Source organism: Balaenoptera borealis (assembly GCF_965194805.1).
Source record: "Balaenoptera borealis genome assembly, chromosome: 3".
Classification (NCBI taxonomy): Eukaryota; Metazoa; Chordata; class Mammalia; order Artiodactyla; family Balaenopteridae; genus Balaenoptera; species Balaenoptera borealis.
Window position 1 is genome coordinate 73,694,806 of NC_138866.1, and position 15,913 is coordinate 73,710,718.

Below are 15,913 nucleotides of genomic sequence, written 5' to 3' on the forward strand. Positions count from 1 at the left end.
GTACTACTTTCCATCTCTCAGACTGGCAGATCCAAGTATTTCATAACATATTGTGTTGGCAAGTTTAGGGGGCCACAGACACTCATATATTGCTGGTGAGAATGCCAAATAGTGTAACCACTCTGTAGTGAACATGGCCCTATCTAGGAAAGTTATATATGTATTTATCTTTAACCCAGCAATCCCACTTCAAGGAATCTGTCTCAAAGATGCACTGGCAAAAATATGAGATCACTTATGAACAAGGTTATTCTTCGCAGTAGTATTTATAATAGCAAAAGATTGATAACTGTTTATCAGTGACAAATCACAGTTGAGTATTATGCACATATAAAAAGAAATGAGAAAGATCTTTATACGCTAATATGAGGCAAATTTATTGTTAAATGAAAATAAAAGGTGTAGAAGGTTACATAATGTGCAATTCTTTGTTTGAGAAAGGGGAAATATAGGGACTTCCCTGGAGGTCCAGTGGTTAAGAATCCACATTTCCACTGCAGGGGGCACAGGTTTGATTCCTGGTTGGTGAACGAAGATCCCGCGTGCTGTGGCCAAAAAAAAGGGGGGGGGGATATATTAATAAATGCATATCAAAAAGAAACACTGGAAGATAAAACAGAAATTACAAAAAAAATTTACCTATGAAGATAGGAAGGGAACATTATAGAAGTAAAAATATGAAAGGAAGACTTCCCTGAATTTAACTTGTTATATAATTTTGTCTATAGAAATATAATTATTTTACATATTCAAAAATAGAATTAGGGGCTTCCCTGGTGGCGCAGTGGTTGAGAATCTGCCTGCCGATGCAGGGGACACGGGTTCGAGCCCTGGTCTGGGAAGATCCCACGTGCCGCGCAGCAACTGGGCCCGTGAGCCACAATTACTGAGGCTGCGCGTCTGGAGCCTGTGCTCCGCAACAAGAGAGGCCGCGATAGTGAGAGGCCCGCGCACCGCGATGAAGAGTGGCCCCCGCTTGCCACAACTAGAGAAAGCCCTCGCACAGAAACGAAGACCCAACACAGCCATAAATAAATAAATAAATAAATTTAAAAATGGTCCACATCAAAAAAATCTTTAAAAAAAAAAAAAGAATTAAAAAGCAACTCCTAAAAATTGAGGACTGAAACAAATGAACTTAACTGTACATCAGATTAGTAGCTTTTTAAACAAGTTTATTGAGATAGAATTGGCATACAATCCACTGTATATATTTAAAATGTAAAATTTGATAAGTTTTGACATATGTATAAAGCCTTGAAGCCATCACTACAATAAAGACAGTGAAGATATCCATCATCCCCAAAAGTTTCTGCATGCTCCTTTGTAAACCATCCCTCCCAACCCTCCCCACACTTCTCTCCCCCGGTAACACAGGTACTTTCTATCACTAGAGATTAGTTTGCATTTTCTGGAGTTTTATATACAAGAATCATATAGACTTTTTTTGTCGGGCTTATTTCATTCAACATAATGATTTTGAGATCCATCCATGTTCTTGCATGTATCAATAATTCTTTCATTTTTGTTGCTGAGTGGTATTTTATCATATGTATATACCACAATTTGTCCATTCATCTGTTGATGGACATTTGAGTTGTTTCCAGTTTGGAGCTACAACAAATAAAGCTGCTATAAATGTTCCTGTACAAGTCTTTGTTTGGACATATGCCTTCTTTTCCCTTGGGGAAATACTAAAAGCTGAATGGCTAGATCAAATGGTAGCTATGTGAGGTATATGTTTAACTTTTGAAGAAGCTGCCAAACTTTTCCAAAGTGATTGTACCATTTTCCATTCCCACAAGCAATGTATGAGATTTCCAGGTTCTCCACATTATTGTCAGCACAGAATGTTCAGTCTTTTTATTTTGATTAATTCTAATAGGTGTGTAGTGGTTCTTGTTGTGGTTTGTTGTTGTTGCTGTTGTTTTTTTAATTTATTTATTTTTGGCTGTGTTGGGTCTTCGTTTCTGCAAGCGGGCTTTCTCTAGTTGTGCTGAGTGGGGGCTACTCTTCATTGTGGTGCGCGGGCTTCTCATTGCAGTGGCTTCTCTTGTTGAGGAGCACGGACTCTAGGCGTGTGGGCTTCAGTAGTTGTGGAGCATGGGCTCTAGTAGTTGTGGCTCTCGGGCTCTAGAGGGCAGGCTCAGTAGTTGTGGCACACGGGCTTTGTTGCTCTGCAGCATGTGGGATCTTCCCGGACCAGGGCTCGAACCCGTGTCCCCTGCATTGGCAGGTGGATTCTTAACCACTGTGCCACCAGGGAAGCTCCTCTCATTGTGGTTTAATTTGTATTTCCCTAATGACTAATGATGATGAACACATATTCACGTGCTTATATATAAGCAAATGAATGTGCGTGAAGTGTGTGTGAAGTGTCAAAATCGTTGGCCCATTTTTAACTAGGTTGGGTTTGTTTTGGTTTTTTTTTCATATTTTGAATTTTGAGAGTTCTTCATATATTCTGAAGAAACTTCTCTATCAAATATATTCCCAGTCTTTGGCTTGTCTTTTCAGTCTTTTAATAGTGGTTTTTAAAGAGCAGAGGGGTTTTTTTGTTTTGTTTCTTTTCTTTTTTTTTAGCCGCACCATGCACCCCTGGCAGTGAAAGCACCAAATCCTAACCACTGGACCACCAGGGAATTCCCCTTGAAGAGCAGGTTTTTACTTTTGTTGAAGTCCCATTTATCAATTTGTCCTTTAATGAAGCATGCTTTTGGTGTCATATCTAAGAAGTCTTTGCCAAACTCAAGGTCACAAGGATTTCCTCCCATATTTTCTTCTAAAATTCTAGAAATCTAGACTTACAGTTTTGTATTCACATTTAGGAATATGATTCATTTTGAGTTAATTTTTTTATATGATATGAGGTATGGATTAAAGTCCTTGTGTGTGTGTGTGTCTTTTGTTTTTGTTTTCTGCATATGGATATCCAATTGTTCAAGGACCATTTGTTGAAAAGATCTTTTTTCAACTAAATTGTCAAAAGCAATTGTCAAAAGTCAGTCATCTATGAGAAAACAATTCCATTTACAAAAGCATCAAAAAAGAATAAAATACTTAGAAATAAATTTAACCAAGGAGATGCAAGACTTGTACATAGAAAACTACTTAATATTGTTGATAATATTACCCAAAGTGATATACAGATTCAATGCAATCCCTATCAAAATCCCAATGGTGTTTTTTGCAGAAATTGAAAAACTCGTCCTAAAATTCATATGGAATTTCAAGGGATCCAGAATAGCAAAAACAATCTTGAAAAAGAAGAATAAAGTTGGAGGACTCACAATTCCCAAATTTAAAACTTACTATACAAAGTTACCATTATCAAAACAGTGCTGTGCTGGCATAAGGATAGACATATAGACCAATGGAGTAGAATTAAGAATCCAGAAATAAACTCTCACATCTATGGTCAATTGATATTCAACAAGGATGCCAAGACCCTTCAATGGGGAGAAGAATAATCTCTTCAACAAACTGTGCAGGGAAAACTGGATATCCATGTGAAAAAGAATAAAGCTGGAACCTTACCTTACACTATATACAAAAATTAACTAAAAATGGATCAAATATCTAAATGTAACAGCAAAAAACATAAAATTCTTAGAAGAAAATATAGGGGCAAGTCTTAATGACCTTGAATTTGGCCATGGTTCCTAACTATGACAAAAGCACAGACAATAAAAGAAAAAGTAGACACATAGGACTTCATTAATATTAAAAACTTTTGTGTATCAAAAGACACTATCAAGAGAGCAAAATGACAACACACAGAATGAGAGAAAATATTTGCAAATCATATATCTCCTACAACTTAACAATAAAGAGACAAACAACTCAGTTAAAAAATGGGCAAAGGACTTGATTAGACATTTCTACAAAGACAGATGACCAATAGACACATGAAAGGATGCTCAATATCATTACTCATGAAGGAAATGCAAATCAAAACCACAGTGAGTTACCATTTCACACCTATAAGGATGGCTATAATTTTTTTTAAAGAAAGCCACAGTGTTGGGGAGGATGCAGAGAAATTGGAACCCTTGTATACTGTACAATGGTGCCTTTGCTGTGGAAGACAGTTTGGTGGTTCCTCAAAAAGTTAAACATAGAACTACCCTACCATATGACCTAGCAATTCCATTCCTAGGTACATACCCAAAAGTATTGAGAACAAGGATTTAAACAGGCCCTTGTACATCAACGTTCACAATATTGATGCAGCATTATTCATGATATCCAAAAGAAGGAAACAACCCAAGTGTCCATCAATAGATAAATGGATAAACAATGTGGTATATACATACAATGGGATATTTTTCAGCAATAAAGAAGAATGAAGTTCTGATACACACCACACAATTAATGAACCTTGGAAACATAATGGTAAATGAAATAAGCCAGACACAAAAGGACAAATATTGTATGATTCCATTTATGTGAAATATCTGGAATAGTCAAATTCATAGAGACAGAAAATAGATTAGAGGTTAACAGAGGCTGAGAGAAGGAGAGAATGGGAGTTGTTGCTTAATAGGTACAGAATTTCTGTTTGAGGTGATGAAAAATTATGGAACTAGAGGTGATGGTTGTACAACATTGTGATGACATAATTTAAAAATGAATACTACTTGGTTAAGGTAGGGTTTTCCAGGTTTCCCCACTTTAAAGTTAATGTTTTCCCTTTCTACATTCTTTGGAAGCAAGACTGCAAGTCCAGCCCAGCCTCAAAACTAGGAAGAAGTGTTTAAGTACCACCTCTTTTTTTTTTTTTTAATATTTTTATCTTATTTATTTTTTATTTTTGGCTGCATTGGGTCTTCATTGCTGCGCGCAGGCTTTTCTCTGGTTGCGGTGAGCGGGGGCTACTCTTTGTTGTGGTGCACAGGCTTCTCACTGCAGTGGCTTCTCTTGTTGTGGAGCATGGGCTCTAGGCATGTGGGCTTCAGTAGTTGTGGTACACGGGCTCAGTAGTTGTGGCTCGCGGGCTCCAGAACACAGGCTCAGTAGCTGTGGTGCATAAGCTTAGTTGCTCCGCGGCATGTGGGATCTTCCCGGACCAGGGCTCGAACCCGTGTCCCCTGCATTGGAAGGCAGATTCTTAACCACTGCGCCACCAGGGAAGCCCTAAGTACCACCTCTTATAAGGAAGAGTATCTCCATACATTACTTGGAATTCTTCTGTAAAGGTTTGCTTCTACTCCACCAGTTAGTTATGTATTCAGTCATTTATGTGTCTCAGTATGGACTCATGTACATTTATTTTATACTTTGGATTATAATCTAATACTACACTATTTATTTTGTTGCTCAAATTATTCCATTTGGCCATTGGGGAACTCTTTCAGGTGGACTCCTACAACCTTTTAAAATTTTAAACACTTCCTTTTTGGTACTACAAGATGCTCCAGACTTATTTTGTATTTTCCTTGCCCCAGCTCTAAAATTAGACATTTCTCCAAGGATCTTTGGTTGCCTTTATTGGAGAATGGTATTTTGAAACCAAAATTTGGACATAAGGTGTTCTCATCGCTATGGAGATGTCATTGTTTCTAGGCCCTCTCAGTGGACAGAACTAGGTAATATATGTACGTATACTAACTTGTGGATACACACTTTCTCTCATTGTTTCTGTCTCTTTATCTGTACATATATTAAGCTAAACATGAGTTCATGCTGATGTCGCCAAACCTATTTCCAGTACCACAGGGTTCATTCCAGTCTTCCTTCTTGCTTTCTCCCCCTCTTCTCTTTCTGACAGTGAGAACCCTAGCTCCCAACACCCATTATACATTTACTTATTTGATCAACCCCAGTATACATGTAAAGCAGTTTTTTTTAAAATTTGATATCAAAGAATTATCCTTAATTTTTAGGTGTGATAATGACCTTGTAGTTATGTAAGAAAATGTCCGTATTTTTAAGAGATGCTTGTTGAGATATGTTGGATAGAATGTCTGGAATTTTCTTTAAAATATGCTGCAAGGGAATTCCCTGGCAGTCCAGTGGTTAGGACGCGCTTTCACTGCCTGAGTTCGATCCCTAGTCAGGGAAATAAGATCCTTCAAGTCACGGAGCGCAGCCAAAAAAAAAAGTGATAGCTCTTGTGTATATCTTTCCACAGATCATTTATATATTTACAAATATATGCATACATAGATTCCATTTTCCTCCACACACAAATTATAGCATACTTTATATTCTGTTCTATACTTTTCTAAAAAACATTTAATTTTATAATTTCAGGGGCTTCCCTGGTGGCACAGTGGTTAAGAATCCACCTGCCAATGCCGGGGACATGGGTCCCATCCCTGGTCAGGGAAGATCCCACATGCTGCGGAGCAAGTAAGCCCCTGTGCCACAACTACTAAAGCCAGCACACCTAGAGCCGTGCTCCACAAGAGAAGCCAGTGTAATGAGAAGCCCGCACGCCGCAAAGAAGAGTAGCCCCCACTCGTCGCAACCAGAGAAAGCCTGCGTGCAGCCAAAAATTAAATATATATATATATATAATTTCAGACTTACAAAAAAGTGAAAATATAGAAGAATTCCTGTTTACTTTAATCCAGACTCCCCAAATGTTAACATTTTACCACATTTGCTTTGTTATTCTATTATTTTTTCTGTTCCGTTTGAGAATCCGTTGCAGACATAAGGCCCCATTACTCCTAAATATTTCACTGCGAATTTCCCATAAACAAGGACATTCTCTCCCATAAAGTCAGTACCATTATCAAAATCAAAGAATTAACATTGATATGGTACTATTATCTAATCTAGAAACCTTATTCAAATTTCACCAATTCTTCCACAAATGTCCTTTATAGAAAGAGGAGAAATGTTTTTTTCTATCCAGGCTCACATGTTGCATTTAGTTTTGAAAAAAATGAAAACACAAGTTTATAAATTGGAAAATAAAAACCCATTACCCCTGACCCTATTCCCCAAAGACAAGCATGGTTGACAGCCTTTATGTAAATCCTTCCAGAATTTCTTTCAATGCATATACCAATACACAATCACATATGTTATACACATTTAAACAAAAATGTGATATTATACACATAAGATCAATTTATAATTTGTTTTCAGTTAATATTTTTATTTTTACAAATCCTTCTTTTTATTGTTTCTATTGGAGTATAAGTGCTTTACAATGTTGTGTTAGTTTCTGCTGTACAATGAAGTGAATCAGCTATATGTATACCTATATCCCCTCCCTCTTGGACCTCCCTCCCACCCCCCATCCCACCCATCTAGGTCGTCACAGAACACGGAGCTGAGCTTCCTGTGCTTTATAGCATGTTCCCGATAGCTATCTATTTTACGCATAGTAGTGTATATATGTCAATCCTAATCTCCCATTTCATCCCACCCTCCCCCTCTTCCCGTGTCCACCCATCCATTCTCTACACCTGTGTCTCTAATCCTACCCTGCAAATAGGTTCATCTGTACCATTTTTCTAGATTCCACATATATGCATTAATATACAATATTTGTTTTTTCTCTTTCTGGCTTACTTCACTTTGTATGACAGACTCTAGGTCCAGCCACATCTCTACAAATGACCCAGTTTCTACATCATTCTTTCTAAAGTTTGCATGCTTTGATTAGTAATAATTTAATTAACCTCATATTGATGGACATACAGTGTTCCCAATTTTTAATTATTGCTGAAACATGATATAATAAACATCTTCATATTCATTTATCTTTAAGCACCCATGCAATTATTTCTGTAAGTAATTTTCTAGACATGCAAGTGTTCATTGAGTATATATTTTATAAATATACCTTGAATCCATCATCTTTCTATTTTCATCACTCTTGCTTTGTTTCTCTTTATTCCTTATTTTGATTACTCTAATCATCTCCTAACTGCCCTCTGCCTATAGATTTGCCCAGTCCATTCCATCCTACTAAGCTGCCAGACCCAATCACTGTTCTGCTTAAAACTGCCCAACACTTTCAAGACAGTTTACTGAGTATGGCACTAAAGCTCTTCATGATCTGCATTTTTTTTTTTTTTTTTTTTTTTTGCATCTCTCAATGTTTGATCAAGAGCACGGTGCACTTCAGTCACACTGAATTTATTTATTTATTTTTATTTATTTATTTATTTATTTATTTATTTATATTTTTGGCTGTGTTCGGTCTTCGTTGCTGCACGCAGGCGAGCGGGGGCTACTCTTTGTTGAGGTGCACGGGCTTTTCATTGTGGTGGCTTCTCTTGTTGAGGAGCACGGGCTCTAGGCACGCGGGCTTCAGTAGTTGTGGCACGTGGGCTCAGTAGTTGTGGCTCGTGGGCTCTAGAGCACAGGCTCATTAGTTGTGATGCACGGGCTTAGTTGCTCCGTGGCATGTGGGATCTTCCCAGACCAGGGTTCGAACCTGTGTCCCCTGCATTGGTAGGTGGATTCTTAACTGCTGCGCCACCAGGGAAGTCCTAGTCACACTGCATTTAAATCACACTCTCCTACCGATGTGCCTTTTGGGCAAGCTCTTTCCTTTGCTTGGCATATTCTCCAGGTTAACTTCTATTCTTCCTTCCAGACTCAGCTCAGAGATCACTTTCTCCAGATGCCTATTCTGGCCTGCCCACTGAGGGGTGCTCCCAGAGCAGCCTTTGCATGTCACTATCATGACCCTCGTCCCATTGTGTTCACTTCCCTCTTTAACCAGACTGGTTCTATATTTTTACTTTGGGCTTACCAGTCCTTCCACAGTGTCTGATATGTGGTAGGTGCTCAGTAAATATTTGACGAACAATGGAATAGGAAAGGAAATTATCAGGGAGAATTTTACCTTGCTTCAAGACACTTTAGCACACTCAAACAGGAAATACATCTCAATGGGAGAAGAGAAATTTAGGAATAAAATGAAGATTAGTGGTTAGTACCACCAGGAACTATGGGAGAAGGATCCATCTGGTAATTATAATCATTCAGCCAACAAATATTTCCTAAGCAAATGCCAGGGACCAAGCACTATTCTAGCCCCTGGGCATATGGCAAGGGAGAAGACAAAGTCATGGCTCTCTTGGAATCTGCATTCTCCTGGGATATTCATGGGGCAATTTTATCTAAGCTTCCACTCTATCCTAGGCACAGATCTAGGTGGGGATAGGGGTGTGGTACAGAGACATAAGAAATTTTATCTGTCTCTTCAAAAAGCCTATGGCTGAATAAGGAATCCAAATATATATAGATATAATTACACACACTACAAAACAGAATATGTGATCATTTCAAAACCATTAATTAACCCAGTCAACAAATGTTATTGAGCATCTATATTATGTACCCTCTGTACATGGTAACAGATATGGCTCTTGCCTTCAAGTCACTTCCAGTATAGTAGGAGAGGAAGACATTTTCTTTAATCTCAATAATAGGTATATAACTATTAAGTACTTTAAGTACTGTCATATAAGACAAAACACCAGTAACTATGGGAGTATACAGTTTGGGAAGGCTTCCCTGAGGAAGTAGGGAATGCTATGCGAACACAGGAAAAAAGAGAGATAAGGTCAATTTAGGCAGGTTTCCTAGAGGAACAGGCATTTGAATGAGCCTTAAAAAATGGGAAAGTTTTATCCTGCAGGTGGAGAGGAGGGGCATTCCAGTCAGGGGAAAAGCATCAGTAAACACATTAGTATGGGAAAGTACAGTCTGGTCCAGTGTGGCTAAAGGGAAGAGTGAATGGGACACCAAAAGGATGATGAGGATAAGAAGATATTACGGGGGAAAAGCTAGAGAGATGGATTGATGCCTCCATCCAAGAGTTTAGACTTTATTTGTTAAGCTAGTGGTTCCCCCAACCAATAGGCAGATCCATCTTAATTAGAATCTCAGAGGGAATTTTGTGGGTAAAATGAAAGTCAGCCATTGCATGGAGTTGCCACCAGAGGGTACCATAGGAGAAGGTCTACCTGAACACTTCCCTGTGGCCAGTATATTTCTTAATTTTAAAAGCTCCTTGGGTGATTTTGATGCTCACTCAGCCAGCCTTAGGGACCACTGCTTTATACAACAGAGAACTATCAGAGGCTTTTAAGCAGGATAGAAACATAATCAACCCCATGTTTTATGAAACATAACTCTGGGGACAGAATGAAGGGATGGAAGGTCACAGATGGGGGATTAAGTGGTAGGTTATTGCAATGGGACTGGATGAATAGTTCTGGAATAGGGCAGCAACTATGGGATAGTAAGACAGCTGTGAGACAATTTCAGAGGCAGAACCAACAGGATTTGGTGACCAGTTGGATATGGGGCTAAAAAGGGAGAGGGAGGGAAAAAGATGAAGGTCTCAGGCCTGGGTGATTGAGATCATGATGCTATGATAACGTGATACTATGGCCATGACAAAATGAGGAACACAGGAGTTTGGTTTTGTCTGGGGAACTGAGAGGAGTTTGGTTTTGAACCCAGTAACTGGCATGACCTAATGGGGCTATTACTTGGCCTCAGAACTGGGTCCTATCTTCTCACTCTAATTCCCCTTTCTGAATATAGTAATTGTAATTTTTGGGAAGTTTTCTTCTGCTTCTTGCATCACCTATGTTCGTTATTGTCATGCTGGAGCTTTCCTCAAATGTCCAGTGATCCTTTGTTGGGGAGTCAAGATGTTGCAGGAAAATGGGGCGTGAGAGGCTGGTCAGGTCCCAGGTCTCAGGTGAGTCCCTGGAATGGGCCACCAAGTGAGGGTCCTGGCTTTGCAGAGGAAAAATTCAAGAGCGAGCCACAGTAAAGTGAAAGCAGGTTTATTTAGAGAGGAATACACGTTCCATAGGCAGAATGCTGTCCGTCTCAGAAGGCGAGAGTGGCCCTGGGCTGCAGGGGTGGTTAGTTTTTATGGGCTGGGTAATTTCCTATACTAAGTAGGAGGAATATTCTAACTGTTTTGGAGAAGGGGCAGCAGTTTCCAGGAATTGGGCCACCGCCCGCTTTTTGGCCTAAAATGGTCAACCTCCGAACTGTCGTCATGGCGCTGGTGGGTGGCTATCATTTAGCATATGCTAATATATTACAATGAGCATACAATGAGGCTCAAGGTCTACTGGAATTTGAATCTTCCGCCATCTTGGGCCTAGTAGGTTCTAACCAGTTTTCATCGTATCCTCAAGGGCTATGTCATTCTTTTAAAGGTTGTGTCCTGCCTTCTTCCCTCCTGTCTCATAGGAAACTAAGCTGCACCTGGACTTTAGGAGGAAAGAGAAAGATCTAAAGTGTTGGCATCTAAGGTTCTTGTATTAGTCAGGGTTCCCCAAAGAAACAGAACCAGTAGGAGATATATGTGTATATATATATAGGGGGAGGGAGAGAGAGAGATTTATTTATAACAAATTGGCTTACTTAATACGGAGGCTGGGAAGTCCCATGATCTTCTGTCTGCAGGCCGGAGGCTCAGGAAAGGTGGTGGTGTAAGTCAGTCCGTGTCCAAAGGCCAGAGAATCAGGGGAGTCAATGGTTTAAATCCCAATCTGAGGGGTAGAGAAGGTGAGATGAGATGTCCCAACTCCAGTAGGCAGATAGGAAGCAAAAAGGGGTGAATTCCTCCTTCCTTTGCTTTTTCTCCTATTCAGGCCCTCAACAGATTTGATTATGCTCACTCACGTGAGGAAGGGCAATTTACTTTAAGGGATCTGTCAATTCAAATGCTAATCTCATCCAGAAACACTCTTACAGACACACCCAGAAATAATGCTCACTCTGGGTACCCTGTGGCTAGTCAAGTTGACACCTAGAATCAATCATCACAGTCCTTGAGGTTCTTGAAGGCAGATGGTCTTTGTTCACCATTATATTCCCTGTATCTAGCACAGTAAACAGTTGGTCAATATTGGCTGAATATGCAAGTGAAATTAATTGAGCACATCCCTGTCTATGTAATCAAATTTCTATTAGAATTTATTTCTCTATTAATCAGATTAATTGTGTAGTATTGAAGATTTCCTAAAAGACCACATTCTCTTACTATAGATTGTATGTTCTACATCAGTGATCTCCACACTATAGCCTTTTATTTTGTATTTTTTTCTTTTGGCTGCGTTGGGTCTTCATTGCTGCACGTGGGCTTTTCTCTTGTTGTGGCGAGCGGGGTCTAGTCTTCGTTGCGGTGCGCGGGCTTCTCATTGCGGTGGCTTCTCTTGTTGCGGAGCACGGACTCTAGGAGCGCAGGCTTCAGTAGTTGTGCTTCACGGGCTCTAGTTGCTCCGCAGCATGTGCGATCTTCCTGGAACAGGGCTCGCACCCGTGTCCCCTGCATTGGCAGGCAGATTCTTAACCACTGTACCACCAGGGAAGTCCACTATAGCCTTTTAGATTTTTGTATTTTCTTCCCAACTTTGCTTCACAATTTTAGTAGTATAGGAGATGACAGTTAATTATCATGATTTGGTGAGAAAGAGGTGAGAAATTAAGCTATATATATATATATTTTAAACATCTTTATTGGAGTATAATTGCTTTACAATGGTGTGTTAGTTTCTGCTTTATAACAAAGTGCATCAGTTATACATACACATATGTCCCCATATCTTCTTCCCTCTTGCATCTCCCTCCCTCCCACTCTCCCTATCCCACCCCTCCAGGCGGTCACAAAGCACCAAGCTGATCTCCCAGTTAAGCTATATTTTTTAAAATTGCTCTTAAGTTTAGCTTTTGGCATTCCCACAATTAAGACATTCTTGGATGTGAAGCCTCTTTATAAAATCTCCTTTGGAACTTAGAATTTAGATTTCAACAATTGGCAGTAAATGATTAACTTTTATCTTGAAAATATACCTTTACTCTCCTAACTGATTCAAAGTGCAATAACTATTAAATAAATATGTATTTATTGAATTCCTTCTATATGTCAAGTACTGCTCTGGACATTAGGGAGATGATGATAAATAAACGAGCAAAGATTGTGTTTGTTTGTTTTGTTTTAATTTTTATTTATTTACTTATTTATTTATTTATGGCTGTGTTGGGTCTTCGTTTCTGTGCGAGGGCTTTCTCTAGTTGTGGCAAGCGGGGGCCACTCTTCATCGCGGTGCGCGGGCCTCTCACTATCGCGGCCTCTCTTGTTGTGGAGCACAGGCTCCAGACGCGCAGGCTCAGCAATTGTGGCTCACGGGCCTAGTTGCTCCGCGGCATGTGGGATCCTCCCAGACCAGGGCTCGAACCCGTGTCCCCTGCACTGGCAGGCAGATTCTCAACCACTGTGCCACCAGGGAAGCCCCTGTTTGTTTGTTTTTAATGGGAAAATGTAAACTTATACAAAGCTAGAGAAGATAGTATAATGGACTCCTACCTACCCATCACCCAGCTTAAACAATATCAACTCACAGCCTTCTTTCATTGATAAACTACCTCTCCATCCCTTCCCCTTATATTATTTTGAAGCAAATCCAAGACATCAAATTATTTCATCCATAAATATATTGGCATATATATCTAAAAGATAGGGACTTCCCTGGTGGCACAGTGGTTAGGAATCCTTCTGCTAACGCAGGGGACATGGGTTCCATCCCTGGTTCTGGGAGGATCCCACATGTGGCGGAGCAACTAAGCCCGTGCTCCACAACTATCGAGCCTGCGCTCTACAGCCTGTGAGCCACAACTACTGAGCCCTCATGCCACAACTACTGGAGCCCACATGCCTAGACCCCGTGCTCCGCAACAAGACAAGCCACCTCAATGAGAAGACCGCAAAGAAGAGTAGCCCCCGCTCGCCACAACTAGAGAAAGCCCACGCGCAGCAACGAAGACCCAATGCAGCCAAAAATAAATAAATAAACAAATAAATAAATAAATAAGACACACTACCAAAAAAAAAAGATAAAGATTCTTTACTTATAACTATAATATCATTTCCCTATCTAGAAAACAAAAAATCCAATAATCTGGAGCTTACATTTTAACAGAGGAAACAAATAAGGAACAAACAAGCAAACGAATAATGTTAGGTAATAATGACAAAAAATAAGGTCCAGGTGATGGAATAAAGACTGATTTTCTATTGGGTGATCAGAGAAATCCTCTGCAAGGTGACATTTGATGAGAGACAAGCCTAACACGAGGGAGCAGAGCACGTGACTGTCTAGAGGAAGAGTGTTCCTCACAGAAGCTCCAGCTAGTGTAAAGGCCTGAAGCGGAGCTCAGTGTTCAAAGAATAGGAAGGAGGCCTAGGAGTCTGGGAGGACTAAGTGGAAGGAAGATTATACAGATATGATTTTGGAGTGGTCACCAGAGGCCATGAGAAAGACGACTTCAGATTGGATTCTAATTAGGTGTGATGAACAGACACTGGAGGATTTTGAGCAAGGGAGAGATATGACCTGATTTACGATTTTTAAAAAATATTTATTTATTTATTTATTTGATTGCACTGGGTCTTAGCTGTGGCTCGCCGGCTCCTTAGTTGTGGCAGGCGGGCTCCTTAGTTACGGCATGCATGTGGGATCTAGTTCCCTGACCAGGGATCGAACCCAGGCCCTCTGCAATGGGAGCTCAGAGTCTTATTCACTGCAGCACCAGGAAAGTCCTTGATTTATGATTTTAAAGGATTATTCTGGTTGCTCTGTTGAGAATGATGTATAGGAGGACGTTTTAGGACAACAGGTGTCGAAACAGGGAGCCCAATGGAAGAGTCCAGGTGAGAGCAGGTGAGGAGGTGGTAATGAACCAGGGTAGTAGCAGTGAAGATGGTAAGAAGTGAGTCATTTCTAGATAAGTTTAAATTAACAGCTAACAGGTTTGGCTGATAAACTAAATGCTGAATAAAAGATAAGAGAAAAAGGTAAGTCAAGGTTAACTCCAAGATATTTGGCCTGACCGAGGAGTGCCATTTACTCAAGTGGGGAATACTGGAGGAAGAGCAGGTTTGGAGGGGCACGCTGGCACTGGGCTTTTTAAGTTTCAGATAACTATTAAACATCCAACAGAGACATCATGTAGGCAGATAGCTAATTCTAGAATTTCTGGGAGAGATGAGGGCTGGATTTATAAATTTGGGAAATATCAGTGTGTAGATGCCACCGAAAGTCATAGGGCTGGATGAGATCACCCAGGTAGCGAGGGAGGATAGAGGAGAGGTTGGGAAGAGAAAAGGATCCAGCTGAGGAGCCTAAGAGGCCAGTGAGGTAGGGGAAAGCCAGAAGAGTGGATCCCAGGAGCCAGGGCTGCTGTGAGATCAGTAAGCCGAAGACTGAGAAACGCTTGCTAGATTGGGCCCTGCGGTGGCTATTGGTGACCTTGACAGGAATGGCTTCATCATGGGGATAGGGACAAAAGCTTAAGACTAGTGGATTCAAGCATGAATGGAGCTGAAGAAGTGAAAACAGGGGAGCAGAGAAGTTGGGTGCAGCTGAATAAGGAAGTAAAGTGAAGGGAGGTTCTGTTAGTTTTGTTTTTTTAAACAGAAGCTATTACAGCATATTTGCATGCTGATAGGAATAATCCAGGAAAGAGTAAAAAACTGATAATGCAGGAGAGAGAGGAGTAATTGCAGGAGCAAAGTTCCTGAGTAGGTAAGAAAGGACGGGGAATCTAGTGCACAAGTCAGGGAGATAGATACATGTGGGAAGCATGCAGTCTTAGCTGGAGGTAACTCCTGGAGGAGACAGTATGTCTCTCACAGATACACAGGAGCATGGACACCACATCTGTTTCTATGGGAGGGGAGGTCGAGTATGTGGGGAAAGATGTACAGATTTAGTGGTAGGAGGATGTGGATGTTTTCTTCTGCTTATTTCTATTTTCTCACCATGAAACAATAGGCAAGGATGTCAATTGAAAGTGAGGATTTGGGGGATGGTGTTGGTTTGCAGAGAGGAGATAAGTGGAAGAGGCAATGTCTACAGGACTGTGGTAGGATCGCTGGGCAGTGTTGAGGGCCTGCTTGAGATCTGTG

The 15,913-nt window shown here is 40.4% G+C and overlaps 1 protein-coding gene across 7 annotated transcripts in view; it reads right to left on the reverse strand.

The window, feature by feature from the left end:
* RNF212B (ring finger protein 212B) overlaps window positions 1–15,913 on the reverse strand; it is a 48,182-nt gene that overhangs the window by 26,706 nt on the left and 5,563 nt on the right. For 4 of the 7 annotated variants that reach the window (XM_082386230.1, XM_082386229.1, XM_082386235.1 and 1 more), the window contains exon 2: window positions 11,368–11,495. The exons of 1 other annotated variant lie outside the window; for it this stretch is intronic. In XM_082386230.1, the coding sequence (XP_082242356.1) occupies window positions 11,368–11,393 (26 nt within the window). In that variant the 5' untranslated portion in view covers window positions 11,394–11,495. Of the gene's footprint in view, window positions 1–11,367; window positions 11,496–15,913 lie in introns of those variants that run through there. 2 more of the 7 variants (XM_082386233.1, XM_082386232.1) reach the window with 1 other exon arrangement.